Source organism: Natrix helvetica (genome assembly GCF_964273705.1).
Source record: "Natrix helvetica genome assembly, chromosome: 5".
Taxonomy (NCBI): Eukaryota; Metazoa; Chordata; class Lepidosauria; order Squamata; family Natricidae; genus Natrix; species Natrix helvetica.
The window spans coordinates 6,584,745-6,611,741 of NC_138551.1; the positions used below are offsets into that span (position 1 = coordinate 6,584,745).

General features: G+C 41.7%; 2 protein-coding genes across 2 annotated transcripts in view; one reads left to right on the plus strand and one right to left on the minus strand.

Moving 5' to 3' along the window:
• The window catches only part of LOC309393721 (cytochrome P450 2J5-like), a gene marked incomplete at its 5' end in the record, with an annotated part of 33,909 nt that extends 10,103 nt beyond the window's left edge, over nt 1-23,806 (plus strand). The window contains 8 exons of the mRNA XM_081956216.1: nt 973-1,163; nt 1,475-1,624; nt 1,816-1,976; nt 5,319-5,495; nt 10,762-10,903; nt 19,499-19,686; nt 22,395-22,536; nt 23,434-23,806. Of these exons, the coding sequence (XP_081812342.1) occupies nt 973-1,163; nt 1,475-1,624; nt 1,816-1,976; nt 5,319-5,495; nt 10,762-10,903; nt 19,499-19,686; nt 22,395-22,536; nt 23,434-23,618 (1,336 nt within the window). The 3' untranslated portion in view covers nt 23,619-23,806. The remainder of the gene's footprint in view (nt 1-972; nt 1,164-1,474; nt 1,625-1,815; nt 1,977-5,318; nt 5,496-10,761; nt 10,904-19,498; nt 19,687-22,394; nt 22,537-23,433) is intronic.
• Nucleotides 1-26,997, minus strand: part of LOC309393801 (uncharacterized protein) — a gene marked incomplete at both ends in the record, with an annotated part of 310,121 nt that overhangs the window by 119,361 nt on the left and 163,763 nt on the right. The window lies entirely within an intron of this gene.

A 26,997-nucleotide genomic window follows, 5' to 3' on the forward strand; every position in this document is an offset into this window, starting at 1 on the left:
AAACTTTTCTTACTATGTTTTGTTGATTTACCATATTTTCCAGCATATAAGGCGACTGGGTGTATAAGACGACCACCTACTTTTCCTGTTAAAATATAGAGTTTGGGCTATACTGGCCGTATAGGACTACCCCTCTTCCGAGACACACCAAATAGCCAATCAGCCTCCATTTATTTCCAGCGCCTTTCTCCCAGCTTGGAACTGGACTAGGTGTTTTTTTTTCTTCCAACACTCCCCTTCCCCAAACTGGACCCCAGATGAGTCGGGTTGGCTTCTTCTGCTAATGGGGGTGAGGTGGGGGGGGACACAGCAACTATCATAAGTTTGAACCAGTTGCCAAGCATCTGAATTTTGATCCCCTGACCATGGGGGATGCTCCAAAGGTTGTAACTCTGAAAAACATGGTCAGAAGTCATTTTTTTTCTAGTGAGGATGTAAGTTTGAATGGTCATTAAAGGAACTATTGTAAGTGGAAGCCTACCTGTACCTTCCAGCTGTATTGTGTCAGGCAGGTCCCAAAAGCAGGAAAGGCTGCTTTGATTACCTATGGAATTCAACTACATGAGAAAGTTCAACTTGTTCCTTTTTAATCCCTGGCCCAGCTCTCCTTGCCTATTATTTCAGTCACCAAATGTTTAATGCGAAGACAGGTCTACCAGACACCAACGTCGTGCAACACACGAGACCGACTACTAAATTAACGTGACTAAAGCAGTGGGGGTGCACTCACGTGTCTGCCTACATTGGAATTTCAGCGCAGGAGCTACACACACACACACACACACACACACACACTGCAGACGGAGCTGCAGAGCAATCCCACAGGAAGCAACCGTAGCTCTGGCATCGCCTTGGCCAGTTCTCTTCCGAGCCTCAATAGCGAGTGAGAAAGGGCCAAGCCGGAAGGAGGAGGGATACATCCAAGTCCTATGCTTTCCAAGAGCAGACCCCCTTCTACTGTGCCCTCTCCAGGGCTACAGGTGCCACATTTCCCCTGCTGGGCCCCCGCAAAGAGGACGGGAGTGGCAAAGAGCAAGGGGGACCACCAGCAGCGGAGCGCTCCAAACCGGCACCAGCAGACAGCCTGTCAAATCCTCCACTGGTAGCAGCAGCGCGACAGCCAGCCAGGCAGGGAGGCGGTGCTTGGGTCCACAAGGTGCAGGGTGGGTTGGCAGGGGCGACGGAGCAGATGAGGAGCGAATGGTGAGCTGAGAAGGGCGGCCAGTTTTTCCCCCCAAACAACCTCATTCCAATGAATATGTTTTTAATCAACATCATACAAGATGGCGTATAAGACGATCCCCAATTTTTGGAAAAAAAATTGAGTTAAAAAGTCATCTTATACGCTGGAAAATACGGTATTTGGTGTTCTCGCCAGAAATCCAAGATATATTTGGCAACAATTAAGCCTGGGGTATTTTTTTTACATGAATGTTATCAGGAATCATTTATCTCTACCTGCTGATGCCCACAGGAATTATTCTTTCCAATGGCCACGCCTGGAAACAGCAGCGACACATTGCCACCACTTCTCTGCGGAAACTGGGCCTGGGGAAGAAAAGCATTGAGCACCAGATAGAAGACGTGGCTCAGAGACTGGTGGAGATATTTAGACAAACAAAAGGTCAGTAATTTTGGATAATGACAATGGCTTAAGGTCTGAAAAAAATCTTTTCCATTTTTGAGTATTTCAAATAAAAACAGATGTATTTTTTTACATTTCTTTTTAAAAAATTGATAAGTCCCAATTCCCTTCATCATCCCCATAGAAGTCCCATTCTTTAAAAATTCATTATACAACATCTTCATTTGCAGGGCAGCCCTTTGACCCTTCAAATTCAATGCTAAATGCAGTTTCTAACGTCATCTGTGCTTTGAGTTTTGGACGTCAGTTTGATCCAGAAGATGAAAACTTCCAGAAGTTCATTCAAGCCCTTGATACTATTGTGAAATTCACTGGTAATGCTTTCCATTTGGTGAGTCATCATTTCTGTTAAAGAGACAACGCTTCCCAAATCAGCTATGTTTTCCACCAGTATTTTCATGGAATCATAGAATGTAAGGCATGGAGGAAGCCTTGGGAATTATCTAATATACAATTCTCCTAAGTAGATGTGTCTGTCCTTGAGCCAGTCATGACTCCAGATGAGAGCCCTGGACGAGTCTTTGCAGTTTCCATGTGAAGATTTTGGAAGTGGTTTGTCATTGCTCACTTTCTAGGGCTGAGAGAGAACGACTGGTCCAGGGTTACCCAGGTGACTAAATTCTTAAGTTGGGACTATAACTCAGAGAATCACAGTTTCTAGGCTGGTGCATTAACAGCTACACACTGTGTTATGTCCTGGGGGCGTCCACCAGCAGGTGGCGCTCAGTAAATCATCCTACAGCTCACCCCTGATTGGCCTATTCAAGCAATCTCCTCCGCGGGACAAGACAGCTCCATTCCACCCGGCGGCAAATGGTTTGGCAGAACGCGCTGTGCGCTCTGCCAAAGAATCCCTGTCCCGCATGTCGGCGTTGCCTATGCATCGCCGCGTGGCCACTTTTCTACGCTGTCAACACACCACCCCATGTCCACTTACAGGGAAAGCTCCTTCCGAACTACTTATGGGGCACAAACTCCGTACAACTTTAGACCGGCTGCACCCTTCTTATTCTATTCCCTCTTTTCCTTCTTCCCCACCCCCTAGGACCTTTCTAGTGGGGGAGGGAGTGTATGCAAGAAACTTTGCAGGGGACCCGAAGTGGGTGCCGGGGGTTATTTCTGAGTTAACAGGACCCTGTTCCTACAGGGTCCTCCTTGACGATGGACGAGAATGGAGGAGGCATTTAGACCAGTTAAGGCGGCGCGTCCAGAGTAAAGCACCGGCAGAGTCGCATGTCCCAGCTCAGAATATTCCAGGCCCAGGAGACAATGCCTACCGGCCCGACCAGAGTAGCCCAACTAATTCCGGCGCCGTTTCAACCGTACCGCTCTCGCCGGACTCCGTACCTGCAAGTTTTGGAGGGACTCTAGGACTTCGGCCTGCTAGGACACTCCCCGGGAACGCTCCTCCTGTAACAGCGGCCACACCTCAATTGAGGAGATCTCAGCGCACGCGCAGACGACCAGCGTATTTGAGCGAGTACGCTTGCGCGAACAAGGGAAAAGGGGTGTTATGTCCTGGGGGCGTCCACCAGCAGGTGGCGCTCAGTAAATCATCCTACAGCTCACCCCTGATTGGCCTATTCAAGCAATCTCCTCCGCGGGACAAGACTAGAGCTTCCATTGGTTGCCGGTCTGACAGCTGTTGGTATAAATAGCTGTCAGCCGGCTAGTTCTGTTCTGTTATACAAAAGTTAATAAAGAGTTGACCTTTGCTGTTGCTGTGCCGTTATTACCACAGAACTTAAAACACTGTTTTTGAACAATTGAACTGGTGTTTTTTTTTAAATTATTTTTTTAATGATTTAATGATATTTTTTTAATTTTATTTACAAACATGTAAAATACACACATACAAAACTTAGACGTACACCACATTTACACAATACAATACGAACAGGAGCTTCCTGTTCTTTCTAATAGTAATTGCCAATCAATATCGCTCACCTTATATTGTTTCCCCTTTTATTATATTTCATTTGTATTTCACTATTCTTAGCCCTCCTATCTTACTCCTCTGTCTGCTATATTGGCTGATTACCTCTAGTAAATTTAAACCACTTGGATACATATATATGTGTTAATTCTCCTTAACTACTATTTTTGGGCTTTGTTGTCTTCCTTCATTGACCCTTGTTTCTTTCCTCCATCCACCTATACCATTTATCCCATATCTGGTAGTATTCTGTTTCTTCTTTTCTCTGGATTTCTTTTGTTAATTTGTCCATTTCAGCACAGTCCATAACCTTTCTTATTATTTCATCTTCGCTTGGAATTAATTTGTTTTTCCATTTCTGGGCAAAGGCAATCTTCACTGCCATAATTATATGTAATATTAAAAACTGAATTTCTTTTTTATATTTCACAGTCATTATCCCTAATTTAAAAAACCTCAGGTTTTCATTCTATTTTAACACCTGTTACTACCTCTAGCCACTTTTTGATCCTTTCCCAAAAATTTTTAGCCTCCTCACAGATCCACCATAAGTGGTAGTATGTTCCATGTATTGATTCACATTTCCAGCATTTTGGGGAGGTATTTGTTGAGATTTTAGCTAACCTTGCTGGTGCCAGGTGCCATCTGTAAAACATTTTGTCCTGGTTTTCCTTGTATGCAACTGATAGTGTCATTTTTAAGTTTGTTCCCCAAATTTTTCCCACTTATCCAATTCAATATTATAGCCAAAGTTCTGTGCCCATTTTATCATTTGTTCTTTCACGATTTCCTCTTCCATTTTATGCTTCAGGAGAAATTTATATATTCTCCCTATCATCTTTATATCCGAGCTATGAATTATTTTATCCTATTTGTGTGGTTCTGTTTCCATGTCATATATTTTAGTATCATTATTGTGTTTAGTTTTGATTTGCAAGTAGGTTAGCCAGTCAACTTTCATGATTTGTTTTGCCAATTCTTCAATTGTTTTTAAATTTCCCTGTCTGTCAATTATGTCTCTGTATCAGCATTTTATTCATATCTATAAAATTTGGATGGATCGTCCTTTCTCTCGGTGATAGCCAATTCAGGATTTTCACATGAACTGGTGCTTTTATTTAGTTGGCCAAGAGATTGAAGCTGCTATCTATTCAATCATACTTTATATGCCCTGTATATCCAGTAGAACATTTGTTAAAATGTTAAAATGTTGAAACCTGTGTGATGGGGTGAGCTCCCATTCCTCTACCAGTTCCTACCCATGTAGCAGTCTAAAAGCTTGCAAATGCAAGTAGATGAATAGGTACCACTTTGCTGGAAAAGTAACAGTGTACCGTGGACCTTAGCATATAGTCATGCCAGCGTTATGGTTCTCTTGGCTAAGAAATAGAGACGAACACCATCCCTGGAGTCAAACATGACTAGACAGGGGAAAACTAACCTATACTATTTTAACTTAAGTTATTTATTTATTTAGGTCTCTTTTAGATTTCTTGACTTTATAATTATTCATCTTTAACTTTATAATGAGTTATCTGCCTCCAATGTTATCTACTTTCTACAGGAATTTTGAAACAGCTTTTCTTGGAGGACCTTTGAGGTTTGACACAATTTATGTTTGCCATGTCTTTTCTGTTTTTCTTTGGTTATTAAGTGCTATTACGGTGAGTTGTTGAGAGTTTTCTTCTATTCTGGTAGGATATAAATAGATAACATTACCTCTTCTTTTTCTATTAGATGTATAATCATTTCCCACAAGTAATGAATCACCTCCCAGGCCCTCACAAGAAGGCCCTGGCTTGTAGAGACCTTATCCTTTCCTTTGCAAAGCAGGAAATAGAGAAACACAAGGAATTTCACTCTCTACATGAGCCACAAGATTTCATTGATCACTATCTTCTTCAGATGGAAAAGGTATGGATTTATTGTACTTCAATACTGTATATGGGCAAGGAATTATTACATTCCTCACTAGTTATAAACAAGAGGCATTAACTAGTTTTGTTTTCCTTGGAGGTATTTTTTTTTTCATTCAGCTCTCATTCTGAATTTAGCCTAACCTAAATTCTGGATGCTTCTAAGTTAGAACTCTATTGTACCTCTTCAGTATCATACTTTTGTTAAATATGGGAAATTCTTTGTGGTGGGGAGGGGGAGATACAGTGGTGAGTTTGAAATTTTTTTAGAACCTCTTCTGTAGGTGTGGCTGGCTTTGTGGGAGTGGCCTGTTGGCCATGTGACTGGGTGGGAGTGGCTTGTCGGCAATGTGACCGGGTAGGAGTGCCTTGCCGGCCATGGGACCAAGTGGGAGTGGCTTGTCAGTCATGTGCTGAACTACCTGTTCTTTGTTTTGTGTACACAAACATAAAGTACAATCGGTGCAACTGTTAACTCTTTATACTGTATATAATGTCTGAAAATGTAAAAGAGAGAAAACATAGGACTCCCCAGTCTGTCCCAACCACATTTCAGCTTCTGCAACTTCCCTCCACCCTCAAAATCCAGGGCCAATAAGTTATATTCCAATTCTACACAACAGAAACAATGCCCCCCCCAAACACACACACACACACACACACACTGTTTCCATTTCTTTGAAGGATTTTTCAGCATCTGTCTCTGCATAAAGAGGCTCAAGGAAAGATAATCAATTTCTTATTGCATTTGGAAGTACTTAGAAGTAGCAAAAGTTCCCACTGCTTTCCAGTGTCTCAAAAGCCCATCATAAAGGCGAGAGTCCATCCTTCTGCTTCTCAGTGCAGAAATCCCTAATATGTTCCAATAGATTTCAAAAGCATCACTTAGAAGCAGAAACAGCCAATGTGGTCCCTCAAGAGTAGTCACTGCTATATAAGGTTTCTTTAGTGCTGTGAGCTATACAATTTAAAGTTTCTGCACACTGTTATCAAGCAATTTAAGCAGGAATATACCTCTGAGTAAACAGGTATTTTGCTTATGGCATTTGTACTTTACTACAACAAGCAAGCACTTGCCCTCTAAATAAGTTAGACAGTCATAATATTAAAACTTGATAAGTGTTCTTAACAAGAAATCCACAATGGTAGCATCACACATACATTCCAAAATACTTATGATATTTGCAAACAATCACCTGCTTTCATTTCTTGTCTTCTTAATACAATAATACAATACAATAGTAGAGTTGGAAGGGACCTTGGAGGTCTTCTAGCCCAACCCCCTGCCTAGGCAGGAAACCCTATACCGTTTCAGACAGATGGCTATCCAACATCTTCTTAAAGACTTCCAGTGTTGGGGCATTCACAACTTCTGGAGGCAAGTTGTTCCACTGATTAATTGTTCTAACTGTCAGGAAGTTTGTCCTCAGTTCTAAGTTGCTTCTCTCCTTGATTAGTTTCCACCCATTCTTAACTGATGGGAGACTGAAACTCAATAAATATATCTCCAATAAAAAAGAATAATATTTCAGAGTACTGAGAAACTCAGCCAAATGGGAAAATGCAAAGAAAAAAATATTAGACTTCCTGCTAAGTAGTAACAATTTATACATAGTATGCACAATTCTTTTAGTTAAATTATTGCTGAACAATTTATAATAGTTGCATCACAATATTATTCTAAGATATTTGCCACTACTACCCTACTTCCTAGATGTTCACAATTCTTCCCCACCCCCCAAGATTTAAGGGCATGTGAAACAGTTTTGATGAAAGTTGCATGATATGAAATTTCTCTCCTTTGAAATAATGTTTGGTTTTAATTCTCCAATGAATCAAAAGGAATGTTTCACACTTCCTTGTTACACAGCATTTGTTTTAGCTTTCCATAGCTCTCCCCAAAACCAACCAGGGAAGATAAAACCACAGAATCAAATACTGTTGTGCACGGCTTTGCACTAAATTATCTGTAGAGTAAGCCAAAAATAGTTTAAAATTATAATTAGCCCAACTGTTTCCCCCATTAACATGCAAAAGCATTGTTCTTGTTCAGAGACTGCATGAGAGATTTTCCAGTCCTTGCAAATATCACATTACATCCACATAAAGGGAGCAGCAACTCCTCTATGAATGGGGGGGGGGGGGGAAGGTCGGCTTCTCTCTGCCATTTAAAGGCTGCAGCAGGGAGAAGCCCAACTTTTTTCCTCTCCCTCCATTCATAGAGGAGCTGCGGCTCCCTTTATGCTCCCCCTGCCCCACTCCCTCCCGGGGGTCGAAGAACCTGAAAGGGACAGGCAGGCTGCCATAGCTTCACTGAGAAGACATTTCTGAGAAGAGAAACTTCTCAGGTCCGGCTGCATCTGAGCTGGTAGAGCGCCCGTGTGATTGGAGCAACTGTGCGACTCACCTGCACTGGCTGTCTCCCAGGCGATGGGCGGGCGGTTGTGGGTGCTCCACCAGCTCGGGTGCAGCTGGACCGGAGAAATTTCTCTTCTCAGAAATGTCTTCTCAGTGGAGCTGCGGCAGCCTGCCTGTCCCTTTCAGGCGCTTCCACCGCTGGGAGGGAGGGAGCCGGGGGGGCATAAAGGGAGCCATAGCTCCTCTGCGAATGGGGAGGGGGGAGTTCAGCTTCTCTCTGTCATTTAAAGGCTGCAGCAGGGAGAATCCCAACTTTTTTCCTCACCCTCCATTCAGAGGGGAACTGCTCCAGCCTCTCTCTCTCTCTCTCTCTCTCTCTCACACACACACACACACACACACACACACACACACACATGTTTGGCTCTTCGCAACTGCAATAGATGTCCAGAAGTGGCTTTTGAGGCTAATGGGGCTTGGGTTTCCAGCCCTACATCCCCGCCGCTTCTGGACATCTATTGCAGTTGCGAGGAGAGCGTGGAGAGCGTGCAGTTGCAAGGAGCCAAGGAGAGCGGGAAGCTGCGAAAGTGGCTGGGAGAGGCGTGTGGCTTTGTTTAGTCTCTCTGGACATTGCAGCAGCAGCCCCAAGTGAGCCGATCTCGACATTTTTTGCAGAGGGGCGTGCTGAAAGAGGGAGGGAGTGAAGACCTTTTCTGGCCGGTGCAAAGGACTTCCCTGGACTTGCTTTGCTGAGCATGGGCCTGCTCCTCCATCACCAGCAATCTGGAAAAGGTCTTAACTCACTCTCTCTTGCAGCATGCCCCGATGCGAAAAATGCCAAGGTTGGTGTGCTTGGGGCTGCTGCTGCAACGGCAAGGGAGGCTAAACCAAGGAGTGTGCCTCTCCCAGCTGCTTTTGTGGCTTCCCGAAGTGCCAAGAACCTTCATGCTCTTCTCTGCGCTATCCTCATCTTCTTGCAACTGCAATGGACATCCAAAAGCGGCAGGGGATGTCGGGCTGGAAACCCAAGCCCATTAGCCCCAAAAGCCACTTCTGGACATTTATTGGAGGCACGAGGAGCATGCGGAGAAGAGCGCGAAGTCCAGTGGAGGCAGGAAGGTTCTTGGCGCTCCCGAAAACCTTCCTGCCTCCACTGGTTGCTGGTTGCCCAGCTGGCACAGCCCTGCGCACATCTCCTCCTCCTCCCTCTCTTTCTCTTCACTCCCCAAAGCTCTTCTCCTCCTTACTGGAGCTCAGCGGGAGCCAAGGACAAGGGATGGGAGGAAAACCACACCTTGGTCAATTTTGCTGGGAAGGGAGGTGGGGAACCAGTCGGGGGGGACGCCCTGGAATGCCCCCATGCTTTGCTGGTGGCCACGCCTCCTAAGGAAGTTCAGGGAGGTCCTAGGAGGCTGGCCACACCGCACAAGCTACTGCCAGCAAGTGGCGATGGAACAGGTGGGGGAAGTGAGCAAGGGGGCCAGGCAGGCGCTCCATGATGAACCTCTTCTAAGCAGTTCGGTAGATTTCTGGAACCTCTTCTACCGAAGTGGTTAGAACGGGCAGAAACCCACCCCTGGGGAGAAAGAAATGTTTCTTTTTGTCTTCCTCTTGAGTTTACCTATCACTTGTTTCCCCCTTTTCTAAAGTAGTTCCACTAAGAAGGAAAAGAATTAACAGGGCATTTTAATCGATGAAATGATTGGAAAAGGACAGACACTTTCGCAGCCTTGATAATAAGTAAAAATGTAAAACAGTTTGAAATAAGGAACAAAGGTCCCCTTCCCTAATGTTTTCAGAGAAAGACCCAGAATGATTTTGTAAAAGAAACTTTTATCAGTTTGAACTGGGTCACCTGGTTTACAATTTGATATCACCCCAATCTTGAGTGTATTGTTGGTCAGGTCACCACTTTCAAGATGTACATTCTTCGCAATATTGACCCCCATTTGAAAACCATTAAACATATTTTCCACCTTTGCATTAATGGCTTAATTGCATTAAGGATGCTTCTTTTTTCAGTCTGTATCATCAGTATATAACAGCATCCAAGGGTGTTGTATTTGTAGACTTCTGGGTCCATTGTCCATGCTGAATATGAAGAGCAATGGTGAGAGATTGGACCATTTGTGGTTGGGGAAGACATAGGTCGCATGGTATCTGACCATGTGCTTTTTCTAGCGCAATGACTCCCACATTCATGGTGGTTTGTTTCTCAGTTTGCTTCTTCATCAAATGGCAGATGGTGTATATTGTGTCAGTTGTCCCCCAATTCTTTATGAAGTTGCACTAGTTCAGTAAAAGGAGGATGATATCTCATAATTATCTATTATTCTGTTTATTTCATAAATTGTCATAGAGTTAAACAGCAACCACAAAACATGTAGTTAGAGACATCACTTTGGGCATAACTTTAACATAGAATGCATGCAGGTAAACTTTTGTTATTCACTCTAATAGGTGCACATTAGTCACTGTAGTGAATATTTATTATAGTAACCAATCATAAAATAAAAACAAAGACATACAAGTTCATCCAAAGCCAAAACTCTCTTCAATCTGGGATATTTTAAGACAGTGTCTTACTCAGAGTGAATCTGCTGTTTAATTATTAATCCCATGTCTTGACTTCCCTATAGAACCAACTGGACCAGGGGTCTCCAACCTTTGCAACTGGAGGATTTGAGGATTTCAACTCCCAGAATTCCTCAGCCAGCTGGCTAAGGAATTCTGGGAATTGAAGTCCACAAGTCTTAAAGTTGCCAAGGTTGGAGACTCCAGACCTGGACAATATTTATTCTCATGACTAGAATGTTTAAATGTTATAATATTAATCCCCACGGAGGCAAAAATAGCCACATAAAGGTTGCAGAGAATTTATTGTCATTTTTCATTTTGATCTTCAGAGCAGGAATGACCCCGACTCTACCTACAATGAAGAGAACTTGATTCAGTGTATTTTGGATATTTTTGTTGCTGGAACAGACACAACCTTCGCTACTATGATGTGGGCTCTGCTACTCTTGACCAATCATCCTGCCATCCAAGGTGAGACAGACATGGGAACAAAGATCACTCTCTGGTTCTAAAACACATAGAAATTATTTGAAATACTGAATGATTGAACTGAAAAGCCAGGAATGGACATCCAGAGATTCTTCTTTGACCAATAAAATATTGAGTGTGGAACTAAATGGTAGACAAATCTCAAACATTCAATACACTTTAAATGCAGAAATTTACCAAATATTTTAGACATGTTGATTGTTTTCATCTTAAATTGCATATAGAAGATCAAATTACAGTAGGATAGTGATGTCAAACTTCGGTTGTCATGACAGCACCACGTGACATATTGGGTCTTTTTTCTCCCTTCGCTAAACCAGGTGTGGGAGGGGTGCCAGCACGTGATACCTCTGGGCCGTGGGCCCTGAGTTTGACAGCCCTGCAGTAAAATAATGAATACAGGAAATAAACCAAGATGGCAGGCATGAAGCGATGTACAATGTGAGGCTCCCTACCATGAAGTGAAGAGATGGGAGCGTTGTGGATGAAAAAGTACTTATACTGCAGCTTCAAATGAAACAGATTATCTGGATCCCTTTCAGTCAGGCTTCAAGTCTGGTTGTGGGACAGAAATAGCATTAGTTGTACTTGTAGATGATCTCTGTGGAGAGCGGGATGGTTTAGTACATCCTTCCTTGCTCCTCTTGACTCTCAGTGGATTTTGATACCCTCAACCATGGCTTCCTTTGGGTCTGCTGCAAGAATTGGGGCTGGGCGGTGGTGATACAGGGCAAGAAGTCCAGCCCACAGATGCTCCTTTTGTGCCATAGGTCTCTGTACTCTCCACTCCTTTTTAACATGTTGACAAAACCTCCTGGTGAGATCATCCTACACCATAGGATGAGGTAACATCCATTTCCCCATGATATTCAATTTTGCATCTCCTTCCTTTGTGACACAAGTGATGCAAGAGTAACTGTGAGAGGGATGTAGGTTAATGGACCACTACTAAAGTATTATTATTTATTTATTATTTATTTATTTACTGAGCGCTTATAGACCGCCCCCTCTTCCGAAAGGGACTCGGGGCGGTGTACAGTCCATACAAGAAATACATCATATAAATAACTAAATAATTGAACAGTTAAAATTGTTAAATAGGAAGATAGATATGGAGGAGGTTAAAAAGAAGGTTAAAAAGAACTGTACAGCTGAGTAAAGTATATAAATATAGTTTTAAAACCCCTAAAAATATCCCATAAAATTAGATTTAAAACAATTCCCCTAAAATACCAGTTAAGAAATATGTCTGCCAGGAGGTAACAGTTATGGTTGTGCCAGGCCAGCCAATCGGAACAGATGAGTCTTCAATTTTTGTCGGAAGGAGCGGAAGTCGGTGGTGGTTCTAATGTCGGGGGGGAGGTCATTCCAGAGGGTTGGGCCCATCACAGAGAAGGCCCTACTCCTTGGCGCCGCCCGTTGGCATTGCCTGGTGGACGGCACCAGGAGAAGTCCCTCCCTGTGAGAACGAATTGGCCGCAGTGATGTGTGTGGCAGGATGTGATCCCGCAAGTAACTAGGTCCTGTGCCATGGAGCGCTTTAAAGATGGTGATCAAGACCTTGAAACGCACCCGAAAAACCACAGGCAGCCAGTGCAGCTCGCGCAGGAGAGGTGTTACGTGGGAGTACCTCGTACTCCCCATGACAGCCCGCGCGGCTGCGTTCTGGACTAGCTGCAGTCTCCGAGCACATCCCAAGGGAAGCCCCATGTAGAGAACATTGCAGTAGTCCAGGCGAGACGTCACCAGTGCATGAGTGACCGTGCGTAGGGCATCCCGGTCCAGAAGGGGGCGCAATTGGCGCATCAGGCGAACCTGGTGGAACGCCCCCCTTGCCACGGCTGCCACATGGTCATCCATTGACAGCCGGGCATCTAGGAGGATGCCCAAATTGCGCGCCCGTTCCACAGGGGGCAATTGTTCACTCCCTATGGCCAGCGATGGAGTCAGCTGGCTGAACCAAGGTGCCGGTAGCCACAGCCACTCAGTCTTGGAGGGGTTGAGTTTGAGTCTGTTGTCCCCCATCCAGACCCCGACGGCTTCCAAACATCGGGACATCACTTCGACAGCCTCGTTGGGGTGGTTTGGGGTTGAAATGTACAGCTGGGTATCATCAGCGTACAGATGATATTCAACCCCAAAACCACGGATGATCTCCCCCAGTGGCTTCACATATGCGTTGAACAGGAGAGGCGAGAGGACCGACCCCTATGGCACCCCACAAGTGAGTGGCCTCAGGGTCGACCTCTGCCCCCCTGTCAACACACATTGCGTCCGGTCGGAGAGGTAGGAGCCGAACCACCGCAGAACGGTGCCTCCGACTCCCATCCCCTCCAGCCGGCGCAATAGGATACCATGGTCGATGGTATCAAAAGCCGCTGAGAGGTCTAATAGGACCAGGATAGAGGAACAACCTCTATCTCTGGCCCTCCAGAGATCATCAACCAACGCGACCAAGGCTGTCTCCGTGCTGTGCCCGGGTCGGAAGCCGGACTGGCGTGGGTCTAGATATTCGGATTCGTCAAGGTGTCGCGGAAATTGCTGTGCCACCAAATTCTCAACAACCTTCACTAGAAAGGGAAGGTTGGAGACTGGACGATAATTAGCTAGCTCCATTGGGTCAAGTGAAGGCCTCTTGAGTAAGGGCCTCACCACGGCCTCTTTCAAGGCAGTTGGTAAGGATCCCTCGCCCAATGAGGCATTCACCAGGCCCAGAAGCCAGCCTCGTGTCACCTCCCAGGTTGCCAGTACCAGCCAGGAGGGACACGGGTCCATTAAACATGTGGTGGGTCACAGCCGTCCACACAACCTGTCCAAATCCTCGGGGGCAACAGAGTCAATCTCCTCCCAGAATGTATGAGGAAGTAGTGTGCTGCAGCTGCCAAAAAAGCCATGCAATCCTAAATTGCATCAATAAAGGCGATAGCCTCAAGACAAGGAGTGATATGTCAGACCTGCCACCACTTAAACCTCTAAATAGAAGTGATTTTTGGTTCTGTTTGCTGAGAAAGGTATAGTCGTATTACGGTATTTTTCGCCCTATAAGACGCTCCGGAATATAAGACGCACCCAATTTTAAAGGAGGAAAATCTAGAAAAAAAAGATTCTGAACCAAATACTGTAGTAAAATATTTTATATCAACTGTATAAAGTTAACAGCAGTTTAAGAACAATTTTATGTCAACCATGTAACATATTAAGAACTATCTTTACTCTCATTAACAGTCAGTAAAGTCAGTAAACAGTGAAAGTAACAAAAATAAGGCTGTAATTTTTTTTTTCGAACCCCAAGAATTCCTCTTCTTCCCTCCTATCAGAAATGAGGAAGGACAGATCCACGCAGTCATTGTCATCACTTTCTTCCTCACTTCCTCACATAAGTTTTCTTTCTATGTTTGTTTCTTTCATCTCTCTCTCCCACTTTCTGTCTTTTTTCTTTTTTTCATTTTTTCTGCCTTTCTTTCTCTTTCTCTCTCTTTCTGTTTCTCTGTGTGTCTGTCTCTCTCTCTCTGTGTAGCTCTTTGTCTCTCTCTCTCCCTCCCCCCTCTCTGTCTCTCTCTGTCATTCTTTCTGTGTGTCTGTCTGTCTGTCCCTTTATCTCTGTCTCTCTCTCTCTCTCCTCCCTCCTCCATCTGTCACTCTGTATGTTTGTGTCTTTCTGTCTCTCACTCTCTCTCCCTCCCTCCCTCCCTCCCTCTCTATCTCTCTGTGTTTCTCTCTCCTTCCTTCCTCTCTGTCTGTCACTCTGTGTGTATATGTGTGTGTGTGTCTGTCTGTCACTCACTCAATCACTCTGTTTGTGTGTGTCTCTCTCTCTCTGTGTGTCTCTGTCTGTCTGTCCCTCTCTCCGTCCCAACTGGAGAACAACCTTTTCTGTCCCCTTACCAGCCCATCCGGGAAGATGAGGAACGTGAGGGGGATCACCCCCCACGGATGGGCTCCGAACCAGCGGAGCCTTGTCCTTTTTAAGCAGGCAGCTATCAGAGAGAAGGCAGCGTGGCTTGTGCAGCAGCCGAAGATCGCCTGCTTAAAGATCGCCTGCTTCAAAAGAAGGACGAGGCTCCGCTAGTTCGGATAATAATGCATATATATACACTAGATTGATAATATGAAATGTTATACTAATTGTAAGTGAGGACTATGGAGAGGATGCTTCAAAGCTTTGTTATTAAAGGTAAACAATTTTATATAGAATATAATATAAAGATGTAATATTATTGGATGATCTCAGGATGATATAATGAAATGCCATGATATAATTATTTTTTTAAATTTAGAATATTTTACATAAAAAGGATGTAATAATAGTTATAGTCAAATGAATGTTTAATAATCATAATAATTGTATGTATGTATGTGTGTGTGTGTGTGTGTGTGTATATATATATATATATATATATATATATATATATATATATATATATATATATATATATATATATATATATATATATATATATATATATATATATATATATATATATATATATATATATATGTTTTCGTAGATTTTCACGGGTGTAGGTATGCTGGTTTTGTTGTATTCGGGTCTTTTCCCGTGTAAGGTTGAGATTGTCTTTGGAACGTTTCGGCAGGATCACACCTGCCATCTTCAAGCTGTGGGCTTAAAATGGGAACGGAGCTGCCGTCTTTCTGTAAGTCTTGGTGGGAGGGGATGGGGTGGTGGCTTTGTTTCAGTAAGTGGAATGATTGGTTGTGTGGTTGTATCATGATTGGTAGATTGGTGCTGATTGGTGCAGGTTGTGTGTGCATTGTTGTTTTGTATTTTAACGGCTTGGGTGGTGGGTGGTGTTCGTTTGTTGGCTAGGGCTGGTTTCCAGATGTTTGGTAGGCGGGAGGTATCATCACGTTTGTTCATGCTGTGGGGGTGTTTCTCTATTTCGATGGCTTCCATGATTATTCTCTTGTGGAGGTGTTCTGTTTTGGAGATTAACCTGGCTCCTTCAAAGTTGATTTCGTGTCCTGTAGCTTTAAGGTGCTGGAAAAGGGAAGAAGTTTTTTCTTTTTTTCTTACTGCATTTTTGTGTTCTGTGATGCGTGCATTTATTCTCCTGTTTGTTTGCCCTATGTATATTGCTGGGCAGATTTTGCATGGTATTTCGTAGACTCCTTGGTTTTCCAGCTGGATTTTGTCTTTGGGGTTTCTTAAGATGTTGGCTATTTTTTGGTCAGTGTTGAAGACTGTCTTGATATTGTGCTTGTGGAGAATTTTGCTGATTTTATCTGTGGTGCCTTTGATATAAGGGAGGAGGGCGATGCCATTTTCCTGTTCTGTATCTTGGTTTTTTGGGGGAGTCTCCTTTAGGATTAGGTTGGTGATTGTTTTTCTTTGGAATCCATTGGAGATTAATACATTTGTGAGTTTGTGTAATTCAGTTTTCAGGTGGTCTTTGTCGGCTAGGCGTTTGGTTCTGGAGATGAGGGTCTTGGCTACAGAGTTGATCTGTGCAGGGTGGTGATGGGATTGTGCATTTAAGTAGCGGTTGGTGTGTGTTTTTTTCTGGTAGATGGTGTGTCCTAGGGAGCCATTGGGTTTTTTGTAGATTAGGACATCCAGAAAGGGAAGTTGTTTGTTTGTTTCTATTTCCATGGTGAATTGTATTTTGGGGTGTAGGCTGTTGAGATGTGTGAGGAAGTTGTCCAGTTTTTCTTTCCCATGTGGCCAAATCACAAAAGTGTCATCAACAAATTCGGTTTGTTTTTTTTGATATGGATTTAATTTTTTTTAACTTTTGGGATGTGTGTTTTTTAATGTTGTACGCCGCCCTGAGTCCTTTTAGAGAAGGGCGGCATATAAATCCAAACAAACAAACAAACAAACATATCTAAGCTAGAGTTTGGGTTTGCATTCAGATTTATCTAAGGCATTGGTTTCAAAATGTTCCATGTATAAGTTTGCAATGACGGGTGAGAGGGGTGATCCCATGGGTGCTTCTTCTATCTGTTTGTATCTTTGTCCATTATGGATGAAATATGTGTTGGTTAGGCAGTGGTTGGTCAGGTCTAGGATGTGTTTAGGGGGGTTGTGTTTCTTCTGGATGGCTGTCAAGGCTTCTTTTATGGGCACTTGGGTGAAGAGGGATATGACATCAAAACTCACGAGTAGGTCGCTGGGTTGTAGGTTTTGTTTCTTTATTGTTTCTATGAAGTGGAGAGAGTTTTGTACATGTGAGGTGATGGATTCTGCATAGGGTTATAGTTGTTTGGCAAGGAATTTGGCAAGGTTCTGTAGAGGTGAGCCTATGGAGCTGACTATGGGTCTGAGTGGTGTTCCTTCTTTGTGTATCTTGGGAAGGCCATAGAGTTTGGGGCATCTGGAAGATTTCTCTCTGGGGATGATTCTTTGCTGGATTTCTTCACTGATGGCAGAGGCTTTTATTTTGGATTTGGTGGTTTTTTCCAGGTAGGTGGTGGGGTCTGTGTTTATAGGTTTGTAAGCAGGGTCTTGGAGTAGGTTGGATAGTTTGGCTTGGTAGTCAGATGTGTTCATCACCACTGTGGCGTTTCCTTTGTCTGCTGGGAGAATGATTATGTTGTTGTCTTTCCTCAGGTTGGAGAATGCTATTTCTTCTTGTTTCTGTAAGTTGCTTCTGGGTGGAATGCTGGAGCAAAGGACGTTGCTGACTGCAAGTCTGATTTTATTGGCTTCATCTGCATTGATTTTGATGAGTGTAGCTTCAACTCCGCATATGATGTCTTCAGTGGGGATGCGTTTAGGGGCAACTGCAAAGTTGAATCCTCTGGAAAGGACATTGGTTTCAGCTGTGGTGAGGGTTCTGTCTGATATGTTGTGTACTCTTTGTTTCATGAGTTGCTGAGGAGGGGGGTTAGGCTTCTTTAGTTTTTCTAGTCTGTAGAGTTTGTTGGAGTGTTTTTCTGTTTTATAGAAGGTTTCTTTTTCTGCTCTCCAAAGGGCTAGTTGTTTGAATTTGTCCCAGAGTGCTGGGTGGATTTTGTTGCTGAGTTTGAGGTGAAGAGTGAGTAGGTCCCGGTTGGTTTGGTCTAGTAGGAATCTTTTCCTGTGGAGTTCGTTTCTGATTAGGGCTAATTCAGTTCTTTTCAGTTCTAATCATGGAAGCCATCGAAATAGAGAAACACCCCCACAGCATGAACAAACGTGATGATACCTCCCGCCTACCAAACATCTGGAAACCAGCCCTAGCCAACAAACGAACACCACCCACCACCCAAGCCGTTAAAATACAAAACAACAATGCACACACAACCTACACCAATCAGCACCAATCTACCAATCATGATACAACCACACAACCAATCATTCCACTTACTGAAAGAAAGCCACCACCCCTTAAAATTTTAAGCCCACAGCTTGAAGATGGCAGGTGTGATCCTGCCGAAACGTTGCAAAGACAATCTCAACCTTACACGGGAAAAGACCCGAATACAACAAAACCAGCATATATATATACATATATATATACATATATATATACATATATATATATATATATATATATATATATATATATATATATATATATATACATACATACATACATACATACATACATACATACATACATACATATATATATATATATTAGATTGATGATATGAGATTTTATGTAAATTGCAAGTGAAGACTATTGTTAGGAAGCACAAAAGCTTTGTAACCAATCGACAGATTGTAGGTAATTGGAGAATGGTTTTTTATGGTTTGTGTGTGTTTATGTTTGTTTGATATATGTTTGTTTAAAATAAAAACTTTTTTATTAAAAAAGAAGAAGTTATTTTCATTTCCCCCCAAGCATTCCCCCTTCCAACCACCTTCCCAAGCATTCGTAACAGAGTGTCATTGCATAGTAGTGAGGCACAAGCAAACACAAGGTGGGAACTGCCATGGTAGTTCCACTTTACACTGAAGTAGTGACACCACACTTAGAACAGTGTATCCAGTACTGGTCACCATGAAACAAAAAAGATCCCGAGGCCCTGGGAAGTGTGCAGAGAAGAGCAACAAAAATGATAAATGATCTGGAGGCTAAATTGAATGACAAATGGTTGAGGGAGCTAGGCAGGGGTGAGATTCAGCCGATTTGGACCGGTTTGGGTGAAACAGTTGCTAAAAATTTTGAATCCCACCCCTGGAGCTAGCTATGACTCGTTCATTGAAGGGAAGTATTGAGGGGACATGATAACTCTCTTCCAGTACATGAGAGGCTATTAACAAGTAGAGAGGGCTGAGTAATTCTTTAGGGCACCAGAGGGACAAGAAATAATATGTAGAAGCTTATCTGAAAGAGATCCAACCTCGAATTAAGGAACAATTTCTGGTCAGGGAGAGCAATTAAGTTGTGGGTACTCCATCACTGGGGTTTTTCAATGGGATGATAGAAGGCTCCTGCCTTAAGCAGGGGTTGGACTAGAAGATCTCCAAAGTCCCTCCTAGATGTATGATTCCATTAAATGTTGACATTTAATGTCCTAAATGCTATTCTATCTCCTGAAGTTCTATTGACGATTAAAATTTGGAAATAAATAAATGAAACACAATACTGAAAATGTCACTTCTATTTCCATTATTTTTTTTTCTAGAGAAAGTCCAGAAGGAGATTGAAGATACGTTTGGCTTCTCAGGGTCAATTTCCTATCAGGATCAAAAGAAGTTGCCTTACACCAATGCTGTGATTCATGAAATGCAGCGTGTAAAATATGTCTTGCTAGCTGGGATTGTCAGGCAAAACACAAAGGATGTGACGATGAGGGGCTACCACATTCCAAAGGTGAGAAACATGTTCAGGCTGTATTGCAGTAGTCCAACATGGAAGGAAAAACAATATATGGATAGAATTGGGTAGAGGTTCTCAGTTCAGGAACTGCCAAAGTAACCATGCAAAATCGAATTGGGAAGAATAGCAAACTTTTTTTTTAATTTATAAAGTTTTTTTATTTTTTATTTTTATACATCTCATTGCATGAATGGTTTGATTACTGGGTGTCATGCACTTCAATACAAATAAAGATAACAGTATTATTCCTAATAATTACATTTCATTTTCATTTTTAGTTTTACTAACACATAACGTCTACAATTATCCTTCAATCTAAACCTTCTCATAGTTCTGCCGCATATTCCATCATTTAACATCTGTTTTTACTATTTTACTCCTCCTATTTCTACCTCTGATTTAGTCCTTTTCCCCCTTCCCCTACCATTGTAATATTCAAAGACGTGATCCTTCCTTTTTTCATTATTCAATATTTCAATATGTACTTCTAACATCTATCATGAACTTTCAAGCATTTAAAGTATATTCGCTGTTAATCACATGTTTACATATTTAATATTTTCCCAACCCTTTAATTCTTATGATTCTGCTATTAACACTCTTGTTTTCATTGAAACATGTTCTTTCTTTGTCTAATCTCAAATTACTTAATCCCATCTTTTCACTGTTAATCACATTGTATACATATTTGATAATTCCCTTATACAAATTCTGTTTATCTAATTTACTATTAGATAAACTATTTTTCAACCTAAATATTATTATTATTATTATTATTATTATTATTATTATTATTATTATTATTATTATTATTATTATTATTATTATTAATAATAATAATAATAATAATAATAATAATAATAATAATAATAAACATTACAGTACTACCTTACTGATATATATTCACAAATGTTTTTTTATCTCTTACACTACATACAAAGCAGTTATTCAATTTATATAGTTCTAATATTCATACACATTATTAAAATACTTTTATAAGATGCTTTACCTTCCTTTTCTTTTCCTTTATCCCACATCTTCTAACTTTTAATCTTTTTTGGGAGGGGAGGGTTGTCTCCCATACACTTCTTTTAATTCTTTTATTTCACCTACTCTGTATTATAACTATGCCCTCTACTGCAGCTTTCTCTCCCTTCGCCCTTTTTCTCCACTCTCTAGTTCTATGGCTACCTGTTCTAACCCCTTTTTCTTCTCTCCAGCTGTCTTCCTGTTTCTCCCATTTCCTTTGCACAGCTTTTAGAATATTTTCATTCTGTTCTAATCCCTTATTCACCATCAATTGTACGAACATCTTCTTCTTGTTGTCTTCTTCTTGTTGATTTCCTGATTCTGCTGTCTCCTCCGCTCTTTCTAGTGATTCCGTTCTTCCCTCATTGTCCTGTTCTTGTTGTTCCTTGTGTTATATTTTCCAATTTTTGATCTATACAGCCAAATATCTCTTTCATCTCCTTGTGTTGCTCTTGTATAAAATCCTTAATGTCTTGGTACATCAGCTCCAATTCCTTGTCTCTACCTGCTTCCATTTTACAATCAATCCAATTTAAGAAAAGAAACCAGGGGTTTGTCCCTGCCTCTTCCAATCACTTTTATTTGCTCAACAATATTCAGGCTCACTTGGCTAAAGGTCTTGTTGATTGCATAAGTCTCCAGTAATACTTATAATCCAATTATGTAAAAGGTCCCAAAGTTGCACAGCTCTCCTTTTAGCAGCAGATGGCGCTCAAACGTCAACTTGGTACTGCCTCCCTGCAAAATGATGATAGTCCGATTTTAATTATTTTAAATTATAAATCCAATAGGAGGGCAACGTTTATAATAATAAAAAAGCAAGCTCTGGATCAATTTCCACTATTTTTAAAAATACCTTTTCAATACCACATCTTCTCTTTGAGAGTTCAATTTTCTTTTCTTTAGTTTTCTTTAAAAAATAATAACTTCCTAGATATTCTGATTTTTTTAAAGTGCTTATTCCACCACTAGCCAATAGTTCCAATATGCTTCCCCCTTGAATTTCTTGGGGTCGCTTTTCAATAAAAAAAAATATTCTCTTACCCGGTTCACAAGCCACCCACTTTCTCTACTCCTGCACAATCTTACGTTTTCAGGCTGTCTTCGGCTTCATGGCAGCCATGTTTGCTGCAGCTGCTCCCTGTCGTCAGGCTTTCCTAGTCAGAGAGGGGAGATGCCACTCCTCTCTACCTGCTAGGTGGTCCTTCTTTTCTTCGCCACTCCTCCAGAGTGGCTATGGTCCAAATCTGGACCCTCCAATAAGGAGAGGTCGGAGCTAGCTGCAAGTTTGTGGACCAGGCTTTTAAAGGCACCGGAAGTACAACCGGAAGTCAGAATAGCAAACTTTTAGGGGGGATGGAGGATGTATTTAAATTCAAACAGCTCTTAGATTTTAAAGCTAGAACTAGAAACATTTTCTATTTATTCTAGGAAGTTGATAATATTATGCTCAAAACTGTAGTCATGTGTGGGCATGTTACAGCTCTCTGTTTTAATGGGAGGGAAGGGAGAAAGGAGCAGCCACTGCTCTCAGAATCTGCTTTGGAAATCAACAAATAGGGGACTATAAAAGCAAGCTAAAACCAATGTTTCATCAATATTGTTTGAACATTTTTGCCCATTTCCTTATGAAAATGTTCTATTTCATCCTATATGGTTTTTTTTTTAAACAGGAGACCGTTATTATTCCAGACCTGCGCTCTGTTCTTCTTGATCCTGAACAATGGGAGACACCCGAGGAATTCAACCCAAATCACTTTTTAGATAAGGATGGGAAGTTCATTGATCGAGAAGACTTTGTGCCATTTGGAATAGGTACATCCATGAACCCAAAGTAACTTATAATTTATAGTTTTCCACCACCACCACCACCACCATTTAGTTATTCTGAAACCATCCTGGTCTGAACAGAAAGTCAAGGAATCTGAATTCCTTCTAGCTTCAAAACTGAGAGAGTCTAAAGTTCTCCTTAGGCTACAGAGTTTCAAAAACAAAGAAAAAAAGAAAATGTTGGGTACGGTGAAACCGTCTTGGCAGTCTCTCTGCCAAACAGCAAATAGCACAAATCTTTTCAATGCATACAAGCAATGAGAATTCAGTACACATTGCTACTTACTGATTATATACATACTTAATCTCTTCTACATGATTGCAATTTCAATTATAATTACATAACATACTATCTATATTGCCTTATGTTTCAATTTATGCAGTCATCGTTGTATAGAGAGATGTGGAGAGAGAACACACAGTCCTGGGTGGGGGTGGGGGCTTTGCTAATTGTACAGGTATCTGATGTGATTTTGCCTAGCTTCAACTGCTGATTCCAGTCTGTTAGGAAGCTTACTTTAAAAGTGTGTTCAGGCACGGCTGGCTGAATCAGTGTACTTGGAAGAATATCTAACTAATGATGGTAGAAGAATGATGGTATTGAAGATGAAATCCATAGAAAGGACCCTTGCGTAGGTCCTTGGAGATTCAAGATATTGTAGGATGTAGTGCAGAGTCACGCTAACAGCATCTTCTACCAATCTATTTGCTCCGTAGGCAAATTTCAAGAGATTTATGAGTTAAAGATATGCTCAAAGATACTAGATCAACATGGAAACCTTCTTCAGGTGTTACGAATCCATTCAGATTTCCTTGATGATGGGGTTATACTCCGGAGAGCAGCTTATTATCCTCTTTATGTATGTCTTGTCTCATCCACAGGTCTACGTGTCTGTGTGGGACAGCAGCTGGCAAGAATTGAGACCTTTGTCTTTCTGACCAGCCTGTTGAGGGCCTTCAACTTCCGGTTGCCTGAAGGAGTGAAAGAACTGAACGAAGAACCTGTTGCAAAAATGATAGTGCACCCGCACCCTTACAAATTGTGTGCTATTCCCACACAGGCTTAAATGTGAACACCATAAAAAGCATAAAACTAAATCCAGAGCAGCTGTTCAGACTGATACATCTTCCCTATATACCTATTCACTTAAGCTTGTGTTTTGCTTCTATTTACTCAACGCTGCAACTTGTTTAATATATTGCTGCTTCAAAGACCAGGAGATGGTGTATGCAAAAGGTGCCGTATGGTTAAGGTTTCTTTCTTTCTTTCTTTCCCTTTGGGTGCCAATAAAACATATTGCTTTCCATTAAGTCTTAGTATCTATTTTTCTTTTTCATTTTGAAGAAATGTCTCCTAGGGACTTCATTTTTTGCAACCAGAGCAAACTTCTACAGATAGCCCAAGTGATACCATGCTTGAAGGTATTAAAAAAAAAAAAGCTGCCGACAGAATTAACAGAACAAGAAAAAGTTTACCTTGATGCAAATTCAAGGTAAACCGCTTCAAACTCGATTGCAGAAAATACGACTTCAGCAACAGAGTGGTCAATGCCTGGAATGCTCTCCCTGACTCCATTGTTACATCTTCAAACCCCCCATAACTTCAACCTTAAACTGTCTACCATGGACCTCACCCCATTCCTAAGAGGTCTGTAAGACGACATGCATAATCCTACTGTCCCCATTTATTTGTATTCATTTCCTTTGTTCATTTCCATGTTCATACTTATACCTGCTGTCTTGTACATGTTTGACAAACGAATAAATAAATACATACAAATATACATATATAAATGGCTGTGCCACCCATCTAGATCCCAGTGCAGAGACATCCACAAAGCAACCAATGCATTTTTTCATTCCATACTTAGGGCTGAACCTGAACTGGATCCAATATCTGCTTCCTCTAAAGCACTCTGTGGATGCAGCCTAATCATTTTCTCTACAACCTTCTCCTAAATAGAAGTTTTTCTCCGCCAATATTGCTCCAGCTGTTTTTTTCCCTGAATTCTCTCCCAGAACTCTTTGATGATTCAATACCTTCCTTTTCTCCAAAGTCCATACAGTTCAATTGAGTGTATGGACTTTGGAGAAGAATTTATAAATGCACTTAAGACAATATCTTGCATCATAAACAAACCACTAAGGCAATTGTAAACGGGGACTATACAGAGAGATTTAATATTTAAAAAGGAACAAGATAAGGATGCCCTCTATCACGTTTATTATTTATATTGACTTTGGAATGCTTAAACACAAATATCAGACCAAATTTTGAAATGAAGGCACTGGAGATAAGAGAGGAACCAGAGTGTCAGGCCTGCAGTTATATTCCTTTTTAGGATCTTTGGCCTGCCACACTCTCTATTATTTTACTATGCTGTTTCATTAGTGTAGTAATTGGGAGGGGGAATAGAAAGGAGTAGAATTGTGGGATGTGTTGTTGTCATTCCTTTCTAGAAGCCCAAGGTCATCTTTTGTCTGCATCTGACTGGAACTAGATGGGTGGAAATGCCAGCGTGGCTGAAGAAGATTGGACCATGTGATGGATTTATGGGTGTGGGGATAAGATCATGAACTTTCAACTGGGTGGAATCCCAGGAAGCTTTAGATTTGGGATTCCACAGTTTGTGCCAACATGTCTGTCTTATTAAATTGGAACTTTAAGGATAGCTCTGCCTTGGACTCTGATTTAATTCTGCATGATATTTGGAACGGTGACACAGAGGTGGAATTCAGCCAGTTCTGACCAGTTTTGGAGAACCAGTAGCAGAGTGTTGGAGTAGTTCAGAGAATACAGGTATCTGATGTGATTTTGCCTAGCTTCAACTGCTGATGCCAGTATGTTAGGAAGCTTACGATCCATTTAAAAGTGTGTTCAGGCATGGATGGCTGAATCAGTGTAGTTAGAAGAATATCTAACTAATGATGGTAGAAGAATGATGGTATTGAATGCCAAGCTGGAATCCATAGAAAGGACCCTTGCGTAGGTCCTGGGATATTCAAGATGTTGAAATCATGCTGGTCTGAACAGAAAATCAAGGAATCTGAATTCCTTCTAGTTTCAGAACTGAAGTCTGAAGTTCTCCTTAGGCTACAGAGTTTCAACCAGAAAGAAATACTGGTTATAAAGGTAAAGGTTCCCCTCGCACACATGTGCTAGTCATTCCCGACTCTAGGGGGCGGTGCTCATCTCCGTTTCAAAGCCGAAGAGCCAGCGCTGTCCAAGGACGTCTCCATGGTCATGTGGTCGGCATGAGTAAATGCTGAAAGTGCATGGAAGGCTATTACCTTCCCACCAAAGCTGGTTCCTATTTTTCTGCTTGCATTTTTACATGCTTTACATGCTGGCTTGGCAGAAGTTGGGACAAGTAACGGGAGCTCACTCCATTACATGGCATTAGGGATTCAAACTGCTGACCTTTCTTTTCTTTTTTTAATGACATTTTTATTTTCAAACAAACACAAACACACAAAACATATAACATAAAAACCTCTTCAACTGCATACAGTGTGTCGATTGGTTACAAGGTCTTTCTGCGAACCTGTTCTATTGCTTCATTCTCCAACCACCTACATATGGATCGCTATCTAAAAAAGCTGTTACGCTTTAGAAGTCAGATCCAGAAAGTTTTTGAAATCATTCTAGAACTGCAGAATTAGAAGGGCCCATCGAGGCTACCAAGTTCCACCTATTGTCTACTGCAAGAAATACAAAATAAAGCATTTTGAAAAGAGGAATACCTAGTTTCATTTGAGCAAAGTGAAGGGGAAGCCACCTTCTCTCTGGTGGTTTTGTTCCAATTATCAAAACTTTCTTGGTAAGATTGAACTAGAATCTGCCTTCTAAAAATTCAATCCCGTTTTATTTCACATCCTGCCCCATGAAATGTTGGTGAGCAGGTCTTGGCTTGAAAATTCTGGCATGATCTGGAAAATAACTCATCAAGTGTCATTACTATTATTTGGTCAATTAAATTTCTCATCATCCGTGAATATTTTATTAGGTTAATACATATTTCTGCAATAATGATACAAAAAACCCCCCACTGAGTATTATTTTGCATATGACTGATGGATTATTTAGAATGAAATGAAATACCTTACGGAAATAATCTTCACAAAGGGAAAACCCGTAAGACCACAAAGTCCCAATGAGAGGTAGAGCCAAAGGACCAGGAGGCAAATGTCTTCGGGACCAGAATTGTTTCAAGAAGAGGAGAATCAGCAAAGCAAGCAGCGAAATGAACAGAAATATTCCCGTCACCATCATTGTCCTGGCTTGTTCTCTTTCTTCGAGGCTCTCTAGTTGATCTGGAGGTGGTTATAACCCTTTTCTTTGATGCGTTTTGCTTCTCTTCTTTCCTCCATTGATGGGGAAAAAATAGCAACATGTCTTTTAATCCTGTGCCTGATTGGTGCTGGTACTTTGTCAAAAGATATTAT